General features: G+C 41.0%; 6 protein-coding genes across 7 annotated transcripts; 4 read left to right on the top strand and 2 right to left on the bottom strand.

Annotated features, from left to right (window-relative positions):
- The first annotated feature begins 73 nt into the window (after positions 1 to 73).
- Positions 74 to 3,040, top strand: LOC115625556 (heterogeneous nuclear ribonucleoprotein 87F). Its single transcript, XM_030520648.1, has 4 exons — positions 74 to 228; positions 657 to 1,623; positions 1,759 to 1,888; positions 2,005 to 3,040. The coding sequence occupies exons 1-3, from the start codon at positions 181 to 183 to the stop codon at positions 1,875 to 1,877; spliced, it is 1,134 nt and encodes a 377-aa protein (XP_030376508.1). The 5' UTR covers positions 74 to 180; the 3' UTR covers positions 1,878 to 1,888; positions 2,005 to 3,040.
- A 2,129-nt stretch (positions 3,041 to 5,169) lies between these two features.
- On the top strand, positions 5,170 to 6,281 carry LOC115625297 (zinc finger protein 330 homolog). The gene is made up of 2 exons (XM_030520312.1): positions 5,170 to 5,812; positions 5,871 to 6,281. The coding sequence occupies exons 1-2, from the start codon at positions 5,216 to 5,218 to the stop codon at positions 6,222 to 6,224; spliced, it is 951 nt and encodes a 316-aa protein (XP_030376172.1). The 5' UTR covers positions 5,170 to 5,215; the 3' UTR covers positions 6,225 to 6,281.
- LOC115625296 (alcohol dehydrogenase class-3) lies at positions 6,225 to 7,659 on the bottom strand. Its single transcript, XM_030520311.1, has 3 exons — positions 7,537 to 7,659; positions 6,926 to 7,477; positions 6,225 to 6,869 (listed from the first exon to the last, which is right to left on the bottom strand). Exons 1-3 carry the CDS (start codon positions 7,555 to 7,557, stop codon positions 6,303 to 6,305), a joined length of 1,140 nt encoding a protein of 379 aa, XP_030376171.1. The 5' UTR covers positions 7,558 to 7,659; the 3' UTR covers positions 6,225 to 6,302.
- A 267-nt stretch (positions 7,660 to 7,926) lies between these two features.
- On the top strand, positions 7,927 to 8,488 carry LOC115625283 (DNA-directed RNA polymerase I subunit RPA12). The gene is made up of 3 exons (XM_030520293.1): positions 7,927 to 8,072; positions 8,142 to 8,364; positions 8,431 to 8,488. Exons 1-3 carry the CDS (start codon positions 7,955 to 7,957, stop codon positions 8,453 to 8,455), a joined length of 366 nt encoding a protein of 121 aa, XP_030376153.1. The 5' UTR covers positions 7,927 to 7,954; the 3' UTR covers positions 8,456 to 8,488.
- A 656-nt stretch (positions 8,489 to 9,144) lies between these two features.
- LOC115625282 (zinc finger protein 330 homolog) lies at positions 9,145 to 10,243 on the bottom strand. The gene is made up of 2 exons (XM_030520292.1): positions 9,609 to 10,243; positions 9,145 to 9,550 (listed from the first exon to the last, which is right to left on the bottom strand). The coding sequence occupies exons 1-2, from the start codon at positions 10,203 to 10,205 to the stop codon at positions 9,197 to 9,199; spliced, it is 951 nt and encodes a 316-aa protein (XP_030376152.1). The 5' UTR covers positions 10,206 to 10,243; the 3' UTR covers positions 9,145 to 9,196.
- Positions 10,244 to 11,379: 1,136 nt separating this feature from the next.
- On the top strand, positions 11,380 to 18,607 carry LOC115625211 (gamma-aminobutyric acid type B receptor subunit 2). 2 transcript variants are annotated; one of them, XM_030520182.1, is made up of 13 exons: positions 11,380 to 11,482; positions 11,907 to 12,172; positions 12,243 to 12,724; positions 13,412 to 13,592; positions 13,652 to 13,870; positions 13,927 to 14,222; positions 14,279 to 14,642; positions 14,843 to 14,953; positions 15,017 to 15,241; positions 15,864 to 16,206; positions 16,271 to 16,373; positions 16,434 to 16,924; positions 17,863 to 18,607. In XM_030520182.1, the coding sequence occupies exons 1-13, from the start codon at positions 11,464 to 11,466 to the stop codon at positions 18,486 to 18,488; spliced, it is 3,726 nt and encodes a 1,241-aa protein (XP_030376042.1). In that variant the 5' UTR covers positions 11,380 to 11,463; the 3' UTR covers positions 18,489 to 18,607. The 2 variants fall into 2 exon arrangements, with proteins under 2 accessions (XP_030376042.1, XP_030376041.1); XM_030520181.1 differs by having other exon boundaries at positions 16,268 to 16,373.
- Positions 18,608 to 19,348: the final 741 nt, after the last annotated feature.

Raw genomic sequence — 19,348 nt, 5'->3', positions numbered from 1 at the left:
CACATATATTACAATATTTAAAACCGAGGTGGCAACGTAAGTTGCCAAATACTATACAGATACATTTTCATTATTTGTCCGTGTGTAAGTGCGGTGCGTTCTGTGGAAATAATTGTAATTATTAATATACATATTAAACATTTCTGAAAAGTTCTAACATTTGTAAAGAAAAAAAGTAATATGGCCGATGTTAACGATTCTAATGGAAACTATGACAACGAAGATGAGGTAAGTGAAAAATTTGCTATTGTACTTTTTTTTCACGTGCAAAGTGCCGACGCCGACATTTTGCAAATTTTTATGTGTGCTAATGATCATAAGTAAGGCTTCATGCTACTGGGGCCGTTCACCGACATGGCCAAAATTGACGTCAGCTTGCTAAAACAGCTCCCTCACCTACAAACGTATGTACATACATATGTACATATATAAAATTCAAGTGTGCTCACAGCGCAAATAAAAAGAAGAAAATGGCGGGCGGCGGCGGCATTTTATTGATTTCACTTGTGACTGTACCGTCATACAGGCACATCCATACATGCATACATACATACCTACCTATCTCTATACTTAGTATGAATGTATTATGTATACATATGTACATACGTATGAATATACTTAAATGATAATTAATTTTATTTCATTGGCTAAAACAGATTACGGAGCCAGAGCAGCTACGCAAGCTGTTCATTGGCGGCCTGGATTACCGTACCACAGACGATGGTCTCAAGGCACATTTTGAGAAATGGGGCAATATTGTTGACGTGGTGGTTATGAAGGATCCCAAAACGAAGCGCTCTCGTGGTTTCGGCTTTATTACCTATTCGCAGTCGTACATGATCGACAATGCGCAGAATGCTCGACCTCACAAAATCGATGGGCGCACCGTTGAGCCGAAACGAGCGGTACCTCGCCAGGAGATTGACAGTCCTAATGCTGGCGCCACAGTCAAAAAGCTGTTTGTTGGAGGTCTGCGTGATGATCATGACGAGGAATGCTTGCGTGAGTACTTCAAGGACTTTGGCAATATCGTAGGCATCAACATCGTGTCAGACAAGGACACTGGCAAGAAACGTGGTTTCGCTTTTATCGAATTTGATGACTATGATCCAGTTGACAAGATTATCTTGCAAAAGAACCACAGCATTAAGAATAAAATATTGGATGTGAAGAAAGCCATTGCCAAACAGGACATGGATCGGCAAGGCGGTGGTGGCGGCGGCGGTGGAGGTGGCCGCGGTGGACCCGGCGGTCGTGTTGGAGGTGGCCGTGGGGATAGAGGCAACCAAGGTGGCGGCTGGGGCAACAACCGTCAAAACGGTGGTGGTAACTGGAGTGGCTCCGGAGGTGGCGGTTTTGGCAACAACGGCAATTTCGGGGGCAACCAAGGCAGCTGGAACCAACCAAGCGGACCGTGGAACAACCAGGGCAATAGCGGCTGGAACAATGGCGGCGGTGGTGGTGGCGGCGGCTATGGGGGCAATGCCAATGGAAACTGGGGAGGTAATAATGGTGGTAGCTTCGGCAATGACTACCAACAAAGCTACGGCGGTGGCCCTCAGCGAAACAACAACTTTGGCAACAACCGACCGGCACCCTATAATCAAGGTGGTTTTAACAAGGGTAAGTAATAAACAACCACAGGAATATACAAATTGAAAATAATAAAATTATACAAAAAAAAAAATAAAAAAAATGTATTCTATTTATGTGATCTTAATAGGGGTTTTAAATTAACGATACTTTTATATCCTGTAGGTGGCAACCAGGGTGGTGGTGGCGGCGGCCAGGGAGGCTTCGGTGGTGGAAATAACTACAACACTAGCGGCGGTGGAGGCCAAGGAGGCAATATGGGCGGTGGCAATAGACGTTACTAACCTAACCCGAGGTAAATATAAAAAATTATCCCGATTTCGGAGTAGTTAACATGTAGCATCTTGCTGTTGCAGTTTAGTTGCAAACGATAAAGAAGCTAATTCAAATTTTCTCCTTTCTCGCAAATAGGTAAACACATACAGAATCAGTTCATGCTAGACAAACAAACAGTCTAGGAACAGGCAGGCAGGCAAATACAGAGACAGAGAGAGTGAAAAACAGTGGGCAAATCAGGCAGACAAAATACAAAAAAAAATCTAAGAACAAGCATATACAGAAAATGAAGTTCAGGCAGTCGGCAGAGAACTCAAGGCCAGCCCAATCAAGATAAATTACATTAATAATTTTAAAAAACTCCCAGAAAATTTAAGAAATTTTGCATAAGATCAACAAACAAAAAAACAAAAAGATAAAGAAAAAAAAACTCCACCTACCAACAAATGTTATTTGTCCTATCTACATTAATTCAATGATCACTTCATGTTTAGGATATTAAGAACCCTGAAACGCTTAGATTTAACTGCATTAACAAACGAAAAAAGATCAGTAAAACAAGAAATATACTAAACTATACATTTTAATTTAAAACTGACTATTGAAAACCGAAGCAGAGCGCAAGAGATCTTCCGTTTATGTGCGAAGAGCTTGTTATCGCGTGTGGATTGGGAAATCCAATTGCAAATGGCAAAAAGGTAGTGTACCTTGCATCTTAAACTAGCTTATTTTCGTAATGGGCCAGTTTTACTTTCTTTCCACTCATTATTTTTTGTTGCACTGATATGATGCAACCCTTAAAAAATATCTTTATATATAGAAATGTATTTTGTAATATTTTTTGTACTCTTAAGCATTTTTTATATAATTTAATTTATGAAACACGGCAGCGGTTAAGCGATAATCATGTTACAACCCTATATTCTGATGATACAGCGAATGCGCCTAAATATAATTGTGCATAGACAATTTTGATTATATAAAGATTTTACACACATAATTTTTCTAACATGCCGACTAAAAATATATAGACCTTTACATACCAATCCTGTTAGCGTATAAGTAACAACAGCTACTATAAAATTCAAATATTGGTTAAAGATACCGAAAATTACTGTAATAGTGCACTACGAGGTACAGAAAGCCAAAAGAAATAAAACAAATTACGTTACCCATCCGAAATAACTAAAGGAAGTCCCAACAGCATCCAAAAACTTAGTGAGTGTGTGCCACCGAGGTAGAAAAAGAGCAGCAGCACCAAAAAGCGAGCCGATTGTGTTGTAGTTAGCAATGCCGCAAGTCGCATCAAGTTACAAAATAATATCCATCTTGCGAAACTACCTACTAATACACTACGTATTTCTTTGCAAGACTGGCTGGAAATTCCCGAAATTGCGGAATTGTACTCATTTGGTTCGAGGAACCGGCGCATCGGAGCTCACTTTGGCTTTGGCTTTGGTTGTGAGGAAGACAGGCGCCAGGTAAGTGGATGGTGTCTTCTGTACTAATTTACATGTCATGTATGAAATTGGTAAACAAAAGAAATGAATAAAACACTTCTTCCACACATAAAAAACAAGCTGTTTTTCTAACTGGTTTCGCGATGGGATAAACGTTTTCTGCACCATTAAATACACCTAATTCTGTTTTTATACGGTCTTTTTACACAATTTTGATATAACACGGTTTGAAAATTAAAAATATCATATATATTTCTTTAGAGATAAGAACCCAATCACCTATTATTGCATATCATCAATTTCTTTTTACACGGTTGTTTCTGGAAACAATCTACCGTGTAAAAACATAACTAGTTGTACATTTTGAAGTTTATCAAATGGTCCGATAGTTTCAATGGTTATTAGCTAGAAGAAATATGTATGAAGTCCCCAAAGTAATATATTTAAACCAGGCTATCAGGTCGTGTTCGCAACTCCGTGGTATAAAGGTATATAATGTTTTTTTTTGTGGTGGACATTTAAAAGTAAGTAAAAAACAAGATAGAAAGCTAAAGTCGAGCGGGCTCAACTCTTAAATACCACCCCTCAAAAAAAAAAAATTACTTAAATATAAAATATTTAACACATGCATACAGACATATGTAAGTGTTTATGTACAATTTCAACAACATAGATTTACATCAGAATCGTGTCTATGCGTGCTTATATGCAGTAAAAAATAAGTCAAAGCCGCAACCCCTCCCGCAGAGCTTGGGTAGAGATTATGTTTATAGCTATAACTTTCTTCATAATTAACCTATCATATGGATGTATTTACCAAATTTGAAAAAAAAATTCCAAGAAATACGGGAATTATGGGAAAAACACGAATTGCTAGTATAGCCTTTTACCCTTTGGGTACAGGCTATAACAAGAGGGAACGCTACAGTTGGGGAAACGGGGGTATCGAATATAAATAAAAAATACTTATCCTTCCTCAGACCTGGGAGAACCTGGAAACCAAGTTAGATTATTCTAGGTCTGATACTTTCTGAGTTCCTTCCATTCATTCAGAGGTATTATATGTCTATATCGACTCGTCATCGATCAAGAATACATAACTTCAAAACCCGCAAAAAATGTTCGAAACACATGGATCGCAAGATTGTGCGCGTGGTTAATTTGGATCCCCGAGGGAGATTTGTGGACATCTAGCTGGAATTATCGAATTAATGCTGCAAATGGTGACACGCAAAGACGATGACTTAAAAACTCATGTTGATTAAAAGCCCAATAAATAATCTGGACTGGAGAAATGAAGATTGTCCGACTTGTTCTTAATGGTAGAAAATATATGGGAAAATGAGGTTAAACTCAATCAAAAATGTGTGGCGGCTGTCGTCAAGTATGGTCGAGGAATGAAGTTGGTTTCATATCCCGCATCGGTTCTAACATGGGAGAAGTAATTATTTTGTTGCTCATCAATATACACACATACATACATATATGGTACGCACATATGTACATACATATGTATGATACAAGAATATCTTTATTATTTGCGAATATCTTTATTATTTGCATTCAATAAATGTTAATCTTAAAAATGTTATAATAAAAATAATTATAATTTATGTTTTGGAAATGGGTACTATATGTACACATTTCCGCATTTCATTCTTTTGTGGAAAGATTCCGATTACTGAGGAAAAACGTTAGATAGCTAAATAAAGGAAAAACAACTCAAGAAAATAGGGAAACCCCAAAATATACACACATATATTAATATCAGTACATATATGAGTCTTATTTCAAATTACAAAGTTAAATTTTATATTTGTAAAAAAAATAAAAATAATTTCTACATTTTACAGCACTGCCACTTTGTGAACAACGTACCAGAGAATATGCCGAAAAAGAAAACTGGTCAGCGCAAGAAGGCGGAGAAGCAAAAGCTACGCCTCAAGGAAATCAGGAGTCGCGAGATCTCCCTCGCTGAACTGCCCTGCAATGCTCCCATGGACTGCGAAAAGTGTGAGAAGAAGCAAAAGTCGCGTGCGTTCTGCTACTTCTGTCAAAGTCTGCAACGTTTGCCTATCTGTGCTCAATGTGGCAAAATAAAGTGCATGCTGAAGACGGGAGATTGTGTTGTTAAACATGCCGGTGTTTATACCACAGGTCTGGGCATGGTGGGTGCCATATGCGACTTTTGCGAGGCATGGGTTTGCCACGGACGTAAATGTTTGACCACCCACGCCTGCACCTGCCCGCTCCAAAATGCAGTGTGTCTGGAGTGCGAGCGTGGGGTATGGGAGCATGGTGGGCGCATCTTCAAGTGCTCCTTTTGCAATGGTTTCCTCTGCGAAGATGATCAGTTCGAGCATCAGGCCTCGTGTCAGGTACTGGAGTCCGAGACCTACAAATGCCAGTCATGCAACCGACTAGGACAATATTCCTGTTTGCGCTGCAAGACTTGCTATTGTGAGGATCATGTGCGTCGCAAGGTAAAATAATAATTCTCGTTACATTGTGAAGTGCCTAGTAACTCACTTTATTCCGCAGGGCTTCAAGTATGAAAAGAACAAGGCCATTCCTTGTCCCAAATGCAATTATGATACTTCTGTGACGAAGGATTTAAGCATGTCGACGCGTTCGCACAAGTTTGGTCGTCAACAGCAAGGGGGTGCAGGGGGTAGCGACGACGAGGAAGGTTATGGCGGATACTACAGCTATGGAGGCGGCGCCAGCAGTAGTTACACCTACGCGGAAGATGATGAAATTGACTCTGACTACGACGACGATGATGATGACGACGATGAAGATGAGTCTGAAGATGATGATGATAAAGGGGAGGACGCGGCAGACGGCAGCATCGCGGAGAAGTCTGACGCAATTGATAAGAAAACAACGAAATGATCCACTGTATACAACAAATTTTAATATAAAAATAGTAAACGCAAACTTTTTACTGGTTTCGTGTGTGTGTGCTTTTTCTTAGAATTTAATGATGCTGCGAATGCTCTTGCCCTCGTGCATCAAATCAAAAGCTTCGTTTATCTGCTCCAGTTTTAGTTCGTGAGTGATGAACTCATCGACAAGCAAGTCATTCTGCAGATAAGATTCCACTAGCTTCGGTACATCTGATACAGAACGCCAGCCACCGAACGCAGAACCTTTCCATACGCGACCAACTACCAATTGGAATGGACGTGTTGATATCTCTTGACCCCCGCCGGCCACACCAATGACCACAGAAGTACCCCAGCCTTTGTGAGTTGCCTCGAGAGCAACACGCATTATATTGACATTTCCAATACATTCAAATGTATAGTCGAATCCACCGTCCGTCAAATCAATTAGATAATTCTGTAGGGCACCCTTGTCGGCTACTTCCTTTGGATTGACGAAATCTGTAAAACCGAACTTCTTTGCCAATTCAAATTTAGCTGGATTGATATCAATGCCGTAAATTTTTGCCGCGCCTGCTTTTTTGCACCCCAAACCAACTGCGAGGCCGACAGCGCCAAGTCCCCATACTGCGCAGGTGCTGCCAGGCTCAACCTGGATGTGAACATAAATATGGTATATTTTGCAATATAAACTAAATAGCAAATTACCTTAGCCGTATTGAGCGCAGCACCATATCCGGTGGATATGCCACAACCCAATAGACAAACCTTCTCTAGCGGCGCCTTCTCGTTGATTTTGGTCAGCGATATATCTGCCACTACGGTGTATTCGGCGAATGTGGAGGTGCCCATGAAGTGAAACAATTTTTGACCCTTACAGCTTAAACGCGAAGTCCCTTCGGGCATCACGCCTTGTCCCTGAGTCACACGTATCTTTTGGCAGAGATTCGTCTTGCCACTCTTACAAAACTTGCACTCATTGCATTGCGGTATATAGAGAGCAATAACATGATCGCCGGCTTTAAAATTGGTAACGCCTTCGCCTACGCTTTCCACAATGCCAGCGCCCTCGTGGCCTAACACAGCAGGAAACAGACCCTCAGGATCAGCGCCACTCAAAGTAAAGGAATCTGTATGACAGACACCAGTCGCCGTGATTTTAATTCGTACTTCATGTGCCTTTGGCGCAGCCACTTCAATTGTCTCAATAACAAGTGGTTTTTTCGCCTCCCAGGCAACAGCAGCTTTGCAGGTAATTACCTAACGAAGCGAACCAAATGTTAATAAAAATTTTATTAACCCCAACCGATATTACGGACTTTTCCCTCGGTAGCAGACATCTTGGTAATGGAAAACTCACGTACGACTAGTTAACACCAAGCACTAATTGTGAATGAATAAATGGTTTATGAGAGTGATATAAAGAAAGGCGAAGCTGGGGTGCAGATTTGCATTTTAAGTACTGTACTTGAAACCAGTGTACAATTTGTTGCATTTTTTTTTTTCCACTTGATACTTCTACTCTTTGATACTGCAATTTTATTAGAAAAGTTTATTTTAGTATTTCGCCGTTTCTGACGTTAAAACCGTACATAGATCTATGCATATTTTCGAAAAAATCGGTGTTGGCAATCTAAAACACGCGGTCTGGCAACATACTTCAGCTGTGAATTTGAAATAAAATATACATAGGTCGACAGCACTGTTATTATACACGTGCATAATAGAGTCGTTGTTATGGAAGTGTTTAACAATCGACCGGGATTTTGTCCATCATGCGGCTCGATTCTGCCGCCGTTGCAAATGAAAGGTAACGTTGTTTGCTTTAATTGCAAGCAGGAGTTTTTGCCCGACGGTAGGTTGCTTATCTTTCTGTAACATACCTAAGTATTCACATATACATACATATGTGCTTCTATAACAGTGTACATAGGAGAGAAGACCGAATTTACCATACAATTTAACACATACGACCCCACCAAGATCTTCAGTAAAGCCAAAAGGGAATCCAGAACAGCGGATTCAGATGGTCCAGTGGTAGAGCGGAAATGCCCCAAGTGCGGTCACGACAAGATGTCCTATGCAACGTTACAGCTGCGTTCTGCCGATGAAGGCCAAACCGTTTTTTTTACATGTCTACAGTGCAAGTACGTTGAACCATTAACAATTTATTTATCAATTTATTTTTTATATATATGTATATATTTTTTTAGATACAAGGAGTCGGAAAATTCTTAAATACTCAATCCTGGCTGTAAATTATTATTATTAAGATTAAATTTAATAAAGCGAAAATAATAGTATAAATATTTATAACGATGTACATACATTCTTAATAGACACCAGCACGTGATGTGGGGTTGAGGAAAATTAAATTTTTATTGATATCTGGTTCGCTTGCCTGGGAGGCGAATAAACTACTTGCCCGAGGGGACTTTGCGCATAGGTTTTAGGGGTCCAAAATTGTTTCATTTCATGGGCACCTCACGTTCGCCAATTACACTGTAGTGGCAGATATGTACATATATCGCTGACCAAAATCAACGATAAGACGCCACTAGAGAAGCTTTGTCCATTGGCTAAGGTTTCTATTCTATTTCGTTTATATTGGGCACTTCGTCAATCCAAAATAATAAGAGTGCCCTAAAAAATTATATAATTGATTTGATGGGCGGTGGCTTCGGCTATTTACATATGTATATGTATTGGAAATGTCAATATAATGCGCGTCGAGACAACTCACAATGGCTGGAGTTCTATGTCAAAGGTGTTGCCGAAGGGAGTGGATTCTTATCTGCAGAGAATGACTTGCTTGTCGGTGATTTCATCACTCACGAATTAAAACTGGAGCAGATAAACGAGGCTTTTGATTTGATGCACGAAGACAAGAGCATTCGTAGCAATATAAAATTATAAAAAAAAGCGTGAAAAGTTTGGGATTTCTATTTTTGTATTAAAATTTGTTGATCCACTGTATGATCATTTCGTTGTTTTCTTATCAATTGCATCAGACTTCTCCGCGATGCTGCCGTCTGCCGCGTCCTCCCCTTTATCATCATCATCTTCAGACTCATCTTCATCGTCGTCATCATCATCGTCGTCGTAGTCAGAGTCAATTTCATCATCTTCCGCGTAGGTGTAACTACTGCTGGCGCCGCCTCCATAGCTGTAGTATCCGCCATAACCTTCCTCGTCGTCGCTACCCCCTGCACCCCCTTGCTGTTGACGACCAAACTTGTGCGAACGCGTCGACATGCTTAAATCCTTCGTCACAGAAGTATCATAATTGCATTTGGGACAAGGAATGGCCTTGTTCTTTTCATACTTGAAGCCCTGCGGAATAAAGTGAGTTACTAGGCACTTCACAATGTAACGAGAATTATTATTTTACCTTGCGACGCACATGATCCTCACAATAGCAAGTCTTGCAGCGCAAACAGGAATATTGTCCTAGTCGGTTGCAGGACTGGCATTTGTAGGTTTCGGACTCCAGTACCTGACACGAGGCCTGATGCTCGAACTGATCATCTTCGCAGAGGAAACCATTGCAAAAGGAGCACTTGAAGATGCGCCCACCATGCTCCCATACCCCACGCTCGCACTCCAGACACACTGCATTTTGGAGCGGGCAGGTGCAGGCGTGGGTGGTCAAACATTTACGTCCGTGGCAAACCCATGCCTCGCAAAAGTCGCATATGGCACCCACCATGCCCAGACCTGTGGTATAAACACCGGCATGTTTAACAACACAATCTCCCGTCTTCAGCATGCACTTTATTTTGCCACATTGAGCGCAGATAGGCAAACGTTGCAGACTTTGACAGAAGTAGCAGAACGCACGCGACTTTTGCTTCTTCTCACACTTTTCGCAGTCCATGGGAGCATTGCAGGGCAGTTCAGCGAGGGAGATCTCGCGACTCCTGATTTCCTTGAGGCGTAGCTTTTGCTTCTCCGCCTTCTTGCGCTGACCAGTTTTCTTTTTCGGCATATTCTCTGGTACGTTGTTCACAAAGTGGCAGTGCTGTAAAATGTAGAAATTATTTTTGTGCTACTTATACATATGAAATGTAAATTATAAGCTTAGTTTTTGAAATCAGATACATACATATGTACATACATATATACATATATAATATAAATATAAATATATGTATGTACATAATATGTTTAATTTGTATGTTTTGGATTTTCTTGCTTTTTTATTCTTATTTTGCTCAGTAATCGGTATATTTATTTTCTAACAAGTATTTAATGCAGTATTAAATACTAGTACCCATTTACAACAAATAAATTTGTTATATAATATAATTTTTTGTTAACATTATTTGAAAAGAAATAGCAAACCAAATCCTATATAATACAAATGTACATCTATTGATGTACCTTTTCTGTTCCGTACATTTTGTGTCTCCGTGATTACATACATATGTATCTATGTACATATGTATGTATGTATGTGGATAGTGCGGACTCGAACCCAACGGATACAAACAACATCTGCTGGCAGAGATAACATTTTCGGTTATAATTTTCTGTGGATCAATCTTGTTCCAAAGAAATTTTACATGGATAACATTTTCCGAAAAATTTTCAATAATTACGGGAGTTATGGAAACATACATAGTACATGCGGCGGGATAGGGGAACTACCCATTGTCGGAGAACCTTGATACCAAGTTTTGTGCTTCCTAGCTCTTGTACTTTTCGAAATCCTAAATACGGACATGATAAATCGACAAATAAATCGCACAAGGGCGTAGGCAGGCAAACAATTTTGCCATATAAAGCCTACGTACACACAACAAAAAAAATGTTAATTTTAAGTGTTTAAAATTTAAGAATTCCATGTGAAAGTCTTGGGTTCAAATAAAACTTTACTAATTATTTGGCCTTTGTCCATTTTCTATACGTAGTCAATGGCAATTGTCACATAATCCAAATCCATAACAATTGTGGAAGCCCTCTCATAACTTTAAGCCCTGGTCAAGCGTATTTCAGATGGAAACAACCCCTCCCAAGCCACCTGTTGCAATTTTGTTTATGGCGCGCGCGAATCCTGGGCCAGAGTGTGGCTGTCAAAGTGTGGGGCATGCGCAACTCCAGTGTCCTTTGTGGCTGTCAAGCAAATGTCAGTTCGTAAGGATACATAATTTTTCGGACCTTCGCAACTCAAAGTCCTGCCGCAGCTATAAAAGTTAATAATAAAAAGAGTGAAAATGCTTTTTCTTGTCAAATAATATTACTAAATGCACCGTTCAAGCGCTGGTATGTAAAAGCTGGTTACCTAACGCAAAAAACAGAACCCAAATAAAATGTTGTTGCTAAAAAACTTGACACCAACTGATTAGACAAAAGTGGCGTACCGTGGCGTGGCATTTAAAATGGATAGTTGCAGAATATTTTTCCAAAAATATAATAATTGAATAAAACGCATACAAATATGTAGATCGGATTTTCGTTACACAATGCTATGTCGTTAGTTTATTTTAGATTATATTATAAAATTCAACATCTTGCCACATACCAGTTAATAGTATGTGGGTTCGAAGTTTTGGGGGCCGTTGGGGCCAGCACCTTGAGGGCCAGGCTATTTAAATATTTATACTAATTGTGTCTGACTTTGAAATATGTGCGACACGAAGGCCTACAATTATTTATTCAAATACATAAACGGTTTCTTTCCACGCAGCGAGCCACGACCTCAACATGCCACGCCCCTATCTGCTGTTGGTCGCAATGTGCCTCCTGGGCAGTGCCATACAAGGAGCAAGGGCTCGCACAGCCAAGCGCTCCGATGTGTACATAGCCGGTTTCTTTCCATATGGCGATGGCGTCGAGAACTCAGACACGGGCCGTGGCGTTATGCCTAGCGTTAAACTGGCCTTGTCCCATGTCAATGAGCATCCACGCATCCTTACCAACTACAGACTGCATATGTGGTGGAACGATACGGAGGTAAGGGATCAAGAAGCTTTTAAAACTTAAATGGCTGACTATTGTACCCGTCATGGTGCTCTGTTTGCAGTGCAACGCAGCTGTAGGGGTTAAATCTTTCTTTGACATGATGCACTCGGGCCCTAACAAGGTGATGCTCTTCGGCGCTGCATGCACCCATGTCACCGATCCCATAGCAAAGGCCAGCAAGCATTGGCACCTCACGCAGCTGAGCTATGCCGACACGCATCCCATGTTCACCAAGGATGCCTTTCCCAATTTTTTTCGGGTTGTGCCATCGGAGAACGCCTTCAATGCCCCACGCCTGGCGCTGCTCAAGGAGTTCAACTGGACCCGGGTCGGCACTGTGTATCAGAATGAGCCACGGTATTCACTACCCCACAATCATATGGTGGCTGACTTGGACTCCATTGAATTGGAGGTGGTCGAGACACAAAGTTTCGTCAACGATGTGAGCGAATCGCTAAAGAAGCTACGCGACAAGGACGTACGCATCATTCTGGGGAACTTCAATGAGCACTATGCACGCAAGGTGTTTTGCGAGGCGTACAAGTGAGTATAAAACCAACCGTATTTTTCAAGAGCATTTTTAGAAGGAGATAATACCTATATCTTACTTGTATAGCCAGATATGTTGACAAAAAGTACAGTTAACTTGTATAGAAATAATGATTTTAAGTTGATGCATCTGAGAGACTTGCCCATAGAAACAAAATATTTACTTGCATTTGAAACTGAAACTGGGCCAAAACCATTGAAGTCAGGTGACCCCTTTTGTAAAGTTTTAAAACTGCAGCCGGCAATTGGACATCATGATACAACATCAATGACTAATGACATATACATACTACCTACGAGTATTGCTCTTATTAAAAATTGCAATATGCCTTTATTTTATGTTTCCGGCTTTTGGAAACCTGATTCGAATTTATTTAGTCTTTAGATCTGCTTAATGTTCCTGAGTAACATTACAACTTTTTGCGCTGTATTTAGTTAATTAAGTTGTTTTATACTGTTTATCTGAAAGGTATAAGAGTAAGTTTTTCCAAAGTTAAAAACGTAAGTGCCAGAACTCACAAAGTATATACATATATTCTTTTGTCTGTTTGTCTGTGTGCCTGCCAGCCTGTCCGTATGAACACTTTGATCTCAGAGACTATTGAGGGTATACATAATTGAAATGACGCTTTTAAAGAAACTTAATTTGTAAAAGTTACATTTAATTTAAATTTGTTGCAGATCGGACATGTATGGACGTGCCTATCAGTGGTTAATTATGGCTACCTACTCAACGGAATGGTGGAACGCAACGCTAGATACTGAATGCACAGTGGAGGAAATTGCTCTGGCCCTTGAGGGCACCATACTGGTGGACCTGTTACCACTTTCCACAAGCGGGGATATAACTATAGCCGGCATAGTAAGTTCCTACTTTAAATCTGAAGTTAAGCCTCTAATAACCGATTTATTTTTATGCAGACGGCCGATGAGTATCTGGCGGAATACGACAGGCTCCGAGGCACGGAGTACTCCCGTTTCCATGGCTATACGTACGATGGTATCTGGGCCGCCGCATTGGCTATACAGTATGTAGCACAGAAGCGCGAAGACTTGCTGACTCATTTCGACTATCGTGTCAAGGACTGGGAGAGCGTGTTCCTCGAGGCTTTGCGCAACACCTCCTTTGAGGGCGTGACAGTCAGTAGATGTGGTTGCGCGCGAAAAACCATCATTCATGTATTCTATTATTACAGGGCCCGGTGCGTTTTTACAACAACGAACGAAAGGCCAATATACTGATAAATCAGTTCCAATTGGGTCAAATGGAGAAAATTGGCGAATACCACTCTCAGTTAAGTCATTTGGACCTGACGCTGGGCAATCCAGTGCGTTGGGTGGGTAAAACACCCCCGAAGGATCGGACTGTCATTTATATAGAGCACAGCCAGGTGAATCCCACCATTTATATTGTGTCGGCCAGTGCTTCAGTGATTGGCGTAATCATAGCAACGGTCTTTCTGGCGTTCAACATAAAGTATCGCAATCAACGGTACGTATGTAATAGCTTCTCTGATTTTCTTCCTACAAGTTGGTTCCTCTTTGCAGCTACATTAAAATGTCCAGTCCACATTTGAACAATCTGATAATTATTGGTTGCATGCTGACCTACTTAAGCATCATATTTTTGGGCCTTGACACCACTCTGAGCAGTGTCGCAGCGTTTCCATATATATGCACAGCACGTGCTTGGATCTTGATGGCAGGATTCAGTTTGGCATTTGGGGCCATGTTTTCCAAGACCTGGCGCGTTCATTCTATATTTACCGATCTGAAGTTGAACAAGAAGGTTATAAAGGACTATCAGCTGTTTATGGTCGTTGGCGTGTTATTGGCCATAGATATAGCCATTATTACCACTTGGCAGATAGCTGATCCCTTCTATCGAGAGACCAAGCAGCTGGAACCAAAAGTAAGTATATCTGAACAAATACAATATTTATACTTGAATACTTGAATGGCGGGTAAAGATATGGTATGGTTCTATTTGACCAATGGATTCCTATCTTTCCATACGTTCGGAAGCTCTACAAATACATGTGCCTTCTGTCGAAATATTACCCATTTTTGTAACAACCTAACCATAATTATGTGTTCGTTTTATTTTTGCAGCATCACGAAAACATTGACGATGTACTCGTCATACCCGAGAACGAATATTGCCAATCAGAGCATATGACTATATTCGTCAGTATTATCTACGCCTATAAGGGCCTGTTGCTGGTAAGAACTTTCAAAAGAAGCTATTTCGTGGAAATCTTATTAGGTTCGATCTTTTTTTAACAGGTATTTGGGGCCTTCTTGGCGTGGGAGACCCGTCACGTTTCCATACCAGCCCTTAACGACTCGAAACATATTGGCTTCTCGGTCTATAATGTATTCATTACATGCATTGCCGGCGCTGCTATATCCCTGGTGCTATCGGATCGCAAGGATTTAGTTTTTGTCTTACTCTCGTTTTTTATCATTTTTTGTACAACAGCCACTTTGTGTTTGGTGTTCGTACCGAAAGTAAGACTGGTAGTAAGGAAGTTTTGTAGTTTTTGTAGCTGTTATATAATCTAGTCGTGAATAATACGTATTTATATTTACATACAAACATACATAAATGCCCTTATGCTAAAAAAGGCCTAAAAGCCTATTTCAATTGAATCACTTAAAATGCCTGTGAAGGAATTTCAAATGATTTTCTCTTTGAAAAGCATAGTACAATACAAAAACTGTTCTAAATTCTAAACATTTAATGCTACATAACACTACATACTATTAAACTTTGATCTTAACTTCTCCTGTCCTGCCAAACAGTAATGCCATAGATCTAATCAGAAAAAGCGCTTAATTAAAAATATCCATACCATTGATACTAATATTGTCTTAGGAGGGACCGATCTCCATTTTAAAGAGATGCTCTTAACAAACAATTTGTATTTTTACCAAAAAAGATTTGAAAAATATATATTTTTCAATTAAATTTTAGTTAAATGATCTTCATTCATTCAATGTTCTTCGATGGCATCACTGTTACACACACGTGCTTTACTTTACTTTACTTTACTTTACTTTAACCCATAGATCACATTTTCTTGGTACTACCATATAGCCTCACTTATTAATTTAAAAAAAAACTTTTCAGCTCGTCGAGCTTAAACGCAATCCACAGGGCGTTGTGGACAAGCGAGTTCGTGCGACCTTGCGCCCCATGTCCAAGAACCGACGGGACTCCTCCGTATGTGAGCTGGAGCAACGATTACGGGATGTTAAAAATACCAATTGTCGCTTCCGCAAGGCCCTAATGGAGAAGGAAAACGAGTTGCAAGCACTGATACGGAAACTGGGACCTGAGGCCCGCAAGTGGATAGACGGCGTCACCTGTACGGGTACTAGCAATGCTGGTGGCGATCTGGACCCCATACTGACGGATGATATAGCACGCCTATCTGCACCACCCGTGCGACGCGAGATGCCCAGCACAACAGGTGGGTAGAAAGACTAACGGAAAGCACAAATGTGTTTATTGCATGATCCACTCTCACTTAGAAGTTACCGAGCTGACATCCGTGGATAGCATAACCTCCACGCACGTCGAAATGGACAACTCATTTATTTCGGTGCAGTCGACTGCTGTTGCACCTTCCCTGCCGCCGTAAGTTTCCAGAAAGATGCCCATGCCACCAGTTTATGCTTATTTCTTTGACCTTTACAGTAAGAAAAAGAAGCCCCCAATGATAGATGTGCAGCAGCAGCAACAGCATCAACACAGTGTACCGGCAACGCAGACGGCCATGCAGCCCATTCAGCAGCAATTGCAGCAACATCTGCATCAGCAGCAACAATTGCAGCAACAGCAACAACTGCATCAACAGCAGCAACAGCATCAGCATCCGCCGCAACTGCGAGAGGAACCACGTCGTGTAGCGGAAAAACGCAATTCTGTGTCGGCACAGACGGATGCCAACATTGGCAGCATTACAAGCAGTGTAGGGAAACGCACCACCGTCAGCGAATGCTCCACGCTGCGCGAGCGCCGTCAGTCTACAACGTCCCGCCATTACGACAGCGGAAGTCAGACACCAACGGCCAAGCCAAAGCACAGCACGTCTCATCGCAACTCCTCCACAAATATATCCACATCACACACAGACCTCAACAATGTCTGCCCGCACACCAAGCCCAGCGCTCCAGGCGTAATCAAAAGTGAGTGGATATACATCCATACATACATATGTATACCAATACCATATAACATTACACATTTAGGTCCTCAAACTGCTTTCCCTCTCTTGAATTTAGAACACATTTTATAGTAACTCTTGGTTATGTTAGATTAGGTCCAAATGGCTGAAGTGACAGAGACCCATTGAGATGTCAAATAACGCCCTTTGTTTTTATAGAATCTTACATTTCTTCTTTTGATGTTAATTATGGTTATTTCCGTGCAGTGACAAACCTCCTATGCTATCTGCAGTTTCTCCAGAAATCCTTGCCTTTTTTGCCTACATCATTCCTATTAATACGGATATTTCAATCCTCTCTTGATGCAGCAGTGTTGGAGGTTGTTTTTTGTCAATACATGGCCAACTCCGTTTTTTCTTTACCCACGTATTGGTGCCTTCCCAAAGCTGCTGAGTCCCCTCAATCCGTGGTTACGCATAAGTCATTTCATGAGGCTCAAAATCGTGGCAATTCTATTATTATTAGGAAGGATATGAGGGTCGATATGATTGGAGAATTATTGATGCTAACATCGGGAGCCCGCTTGTCTGCTTGACAACTTGTACTATATTTCGGCCCGGCGTGGTTGTGTATACATACCTGTTTTGAAAGAATGAAAAAGAAGAAAAAAAACACCAACCTAAAAGGTGATGCCCACTGCCTTAATCAGGTTGCACAGGGCTTGAGAGTTTAACCATTCGCTTCCATGAACCGAGGCAGTTGATAGGCCGCGGGGATTCCTTATCCTTATGCTGCTCCCATACTATAGTACGTACGTACGTGCTTTATAAATTCGAGTCATGTATGTCAAAAGTATTACAAATAATATAGTACTTAGATTATGATCTTGATGATGATTTTTATTACATTGTGAAATCCGCTATATAAACAAATTAAATAACTGTTTTATTTTTTAATAGCTCCCACTGCCTCCGACCATCGACGCACAAGCATGGGTGCGGCTCTCAAATCCAACTTTGTCGTCTCCCAGAGCGATCTGTGGGACACGCATACGCTTTCACATGCCAAACAGCACTCGCGGCAGTCCCCACGGAGCTACGCCAGCCCACAGCGATGCTCAGAGCACCATGGCCACATACTGGCTTACGAGCAGAGCACCACCTCGCCCATACAGCGTTCGGTCTCCGAGAAGAATCGCAACAAGCACCGGCCAAAGCCTCAGAAGGGCACTGTCTGCCAGAGTGAAACGGACAGCGAGCGCGAACGGGAGCCGACGCCACCCAGCACCCAATGCATACAACAACGAAAACTCAACCTGAATCGAACTTCGAACATACAGCAGGCAGCGCATCATCACAGCTCACCAAACGTGGCCCCCGATAAACAGCGCAAGCCACGCACCAAAACCGATTCCTCCATTTTCGGGGCAAGCTCCGAAACGGAACTACTTGACGGTGAGACCGCCATACTGCCCATATTCCGAAAGCTTCTGACCGAAAAGAGTCCCAACTATCGTGGCCGCAGCATTGTAGGCCAGAGTTGTCCAAATATTTCGATCAAATGCGATATCGTGGAGTATTTGTAGGCCGGAGAAGACCACATTAGAGAAAGATCGATGGCAACACTGCACTGTGCATTAGATTTTAGCGCCTATGCCATTGTAGTCTAAATAAATCACATACTATGTAAAGAGCAGGACACACCATTTAGTGAATTGTTAGAAATAAAACTGATTAACGATATGAGCATGTTAAGTTTTATTTTTACGCAATATTGCAATCCGATTGGTCCTAGATCACCTACCCATTTTGATCTTTTTCCATTCAATCAACAGACAAGGGTAACTATTCATTGTACGATTGCAGTCATACCTGTAAGTATAAATTCTAGGCTCTCAAATATTAGAGCCATTAGAAACAATAAGCTTCGAAAAGATTACACCTAGCCCTCGCTTAACACGGGGCTTTCTAGAAAAACTCGCGTTAAGCGAAATCTTGTTAAACGAGACATGGACTCTATACAAAATATGGGGTTACGTTCCTAAACTTCAAAAAATGCACAAAAAATGCTGTTTAAATTTCCCCCCCTTTGGATTTTTAATCGTATTAGACCGAGTTCGAATTAAAAGGGGTCGTGTTAGCCGAGGTGTATGTCAATTTAAAGATATATGTATGTATTGGATTTGTTAGTTGAAAATTTATTCATTCGTGTTAATATTCGTTTCGTTGTTGTCTAGGAGAATTCGCTTTTACCAATAAGCCTTAATTGTCGATTGATCTCCAACATTTTTGCATTACCAATTTTATCAACACAATTCATTTTTGCTGTCGATATTCGTGATTCGTAGTGCTTTCATAACGCTTAGATAACTTGATTTAGTTTTGTCCGAAGCATTTGTATTTCTTCTTAAATGCATAGTATATTGTCGGCTTATTCCTTTCTAGC

This window comes from Scaptodrosophila lebanonensis, unplaced genomic scaffold, assembly GCF_003285725.1.
Source record: "Scaptodrosophila lebanonensis strain 11010-0011.00,11010-0021.00 unplaced genomic scaffold, SlebRS2 tig00000072-arrow-pilon, whole genome shotgun sequence".
Lineage (NCBI taxonomy): Eukaryota > Metazoa > Arthropoda > Insecta > Diptera > Drosophilidae > Scaptodrosophila > Scaptodrosophila lebanonensis.
The sequence above is the reverse complement of the archived record's forward strand: the minus strand, read 5'-3'. Positions and strand labels throughout refer to the sequence as shown.

Excerpts from the sequence above, each read along its gene's own strand:
- LOC115625556 (XM_030520648.1), top strand. The coding sequence starts at position 181 with ATGGCCGATGTTAACGATTCTAATGGAAACTATGACAACGAAGATGAG. Across the intron at positions 229-656 it reads ACTATGACAACGAAGATGAG|ATTACGGAGCCAGAGCAGCT; the intron begins GTAAGTGAAAAA and ends TGGCTAAAACAG. Across the intron at positions 1,624-1,758 it reads TCAAGGTGGTTTTAACAAGG|GTGGCAACCAGGGTGGTGGT; the intron begins GTAAGTAATAAA and ends TATATCCTGTAG.
- LOC115625297 (XM_030520312.1), top strand. The coding sequence starts at position 5,216 with ATGCCGAAAAAGAAAACTGGTCAGCGCAAGAAGGCGGAGAAGCAAAAG. Across the intron at positions 5,813-5,870 it reads AGGATCATGTGCGTCGCAAG|GGCTTCAAGTATGAAAAGAA; the intron begins GTAAAATAATAA and ends TTTATTCCGCAG.
- LOC115625296 (XM_030520311.1), bottom strand. The coding sequence starts at position 7,557 with ATGTCTGCTACCGAGGGAAAA. Across the intron at positions 7,478-7,536 it reads TGTCTGCTACCGAGGGAAAA|GTAATTACCTGCAAAGCTGC; the intron begins GTCCGTAATATC and ends TCGCTTCGTTAG. Across the intron at positions 6,870-6,925 it reads CTGCGCTCAATACGGCTAAG|GTTGAGCCTGGCAGCACCTG; the intron begins GTAATTTGCTAT and ends GTTCACATCCAG.
- LOC115625283 (XM_030520293.1), top strand. The coding sequence starts at position 7,955 with ATGGAAGTGTTTAACAATCGACCGGGATTTTGTCCATCATGCGGCTCG. Across the intron at positions 8,073-8,141 it reads GCAGGAGTTTTTGCCCGACG|TGTACATAGGAGAGAAGACC; the intron begins GTAGGTTGCTTA and ends CTTCTATAACAG. Across the intron at positions 8,365-8,430 it reads TTTACATGTCTACAGTGCAA|ATACAAGGAGTCGGAAAATT; the intron begins GTACGTTGAACC and ends ATATTTTTTTAG.
- LOC115625282 (XM_030520292.1), bottom strand. The coding sequence starts at position 10,205 with ATGCCGAAAAAGAAAACTGGTCAGCGCAAGAAGGCGGAGAAGCAAAAG. Across the intron at positions 9,551-9,608 it reads AGGATCATGTGCGTCGCAAG|GGCTTCAAGTATGAAAAGAA; the intron begins GTAAAATAATAA and ends TTTATTCCGCAG.
- LOC115625211 (XM_030520181.1), top strand. Across the intron at positions 15,242-15,863 it reads GTTTGGTGTTCGTACCGAAA|CTCGTCGAGCTTAAACGCAA; the intron begins GTAAGACTGGTA and ends AAAACTTTTCAG. Across the intron at positions 16,207-16,267 it reads CGAGATGCCCAGCACAACAG|AAGTTACCGAGCTGACATCC; the intron begins GTGGGTAGAAAG and ends ACTCTCACTTAG.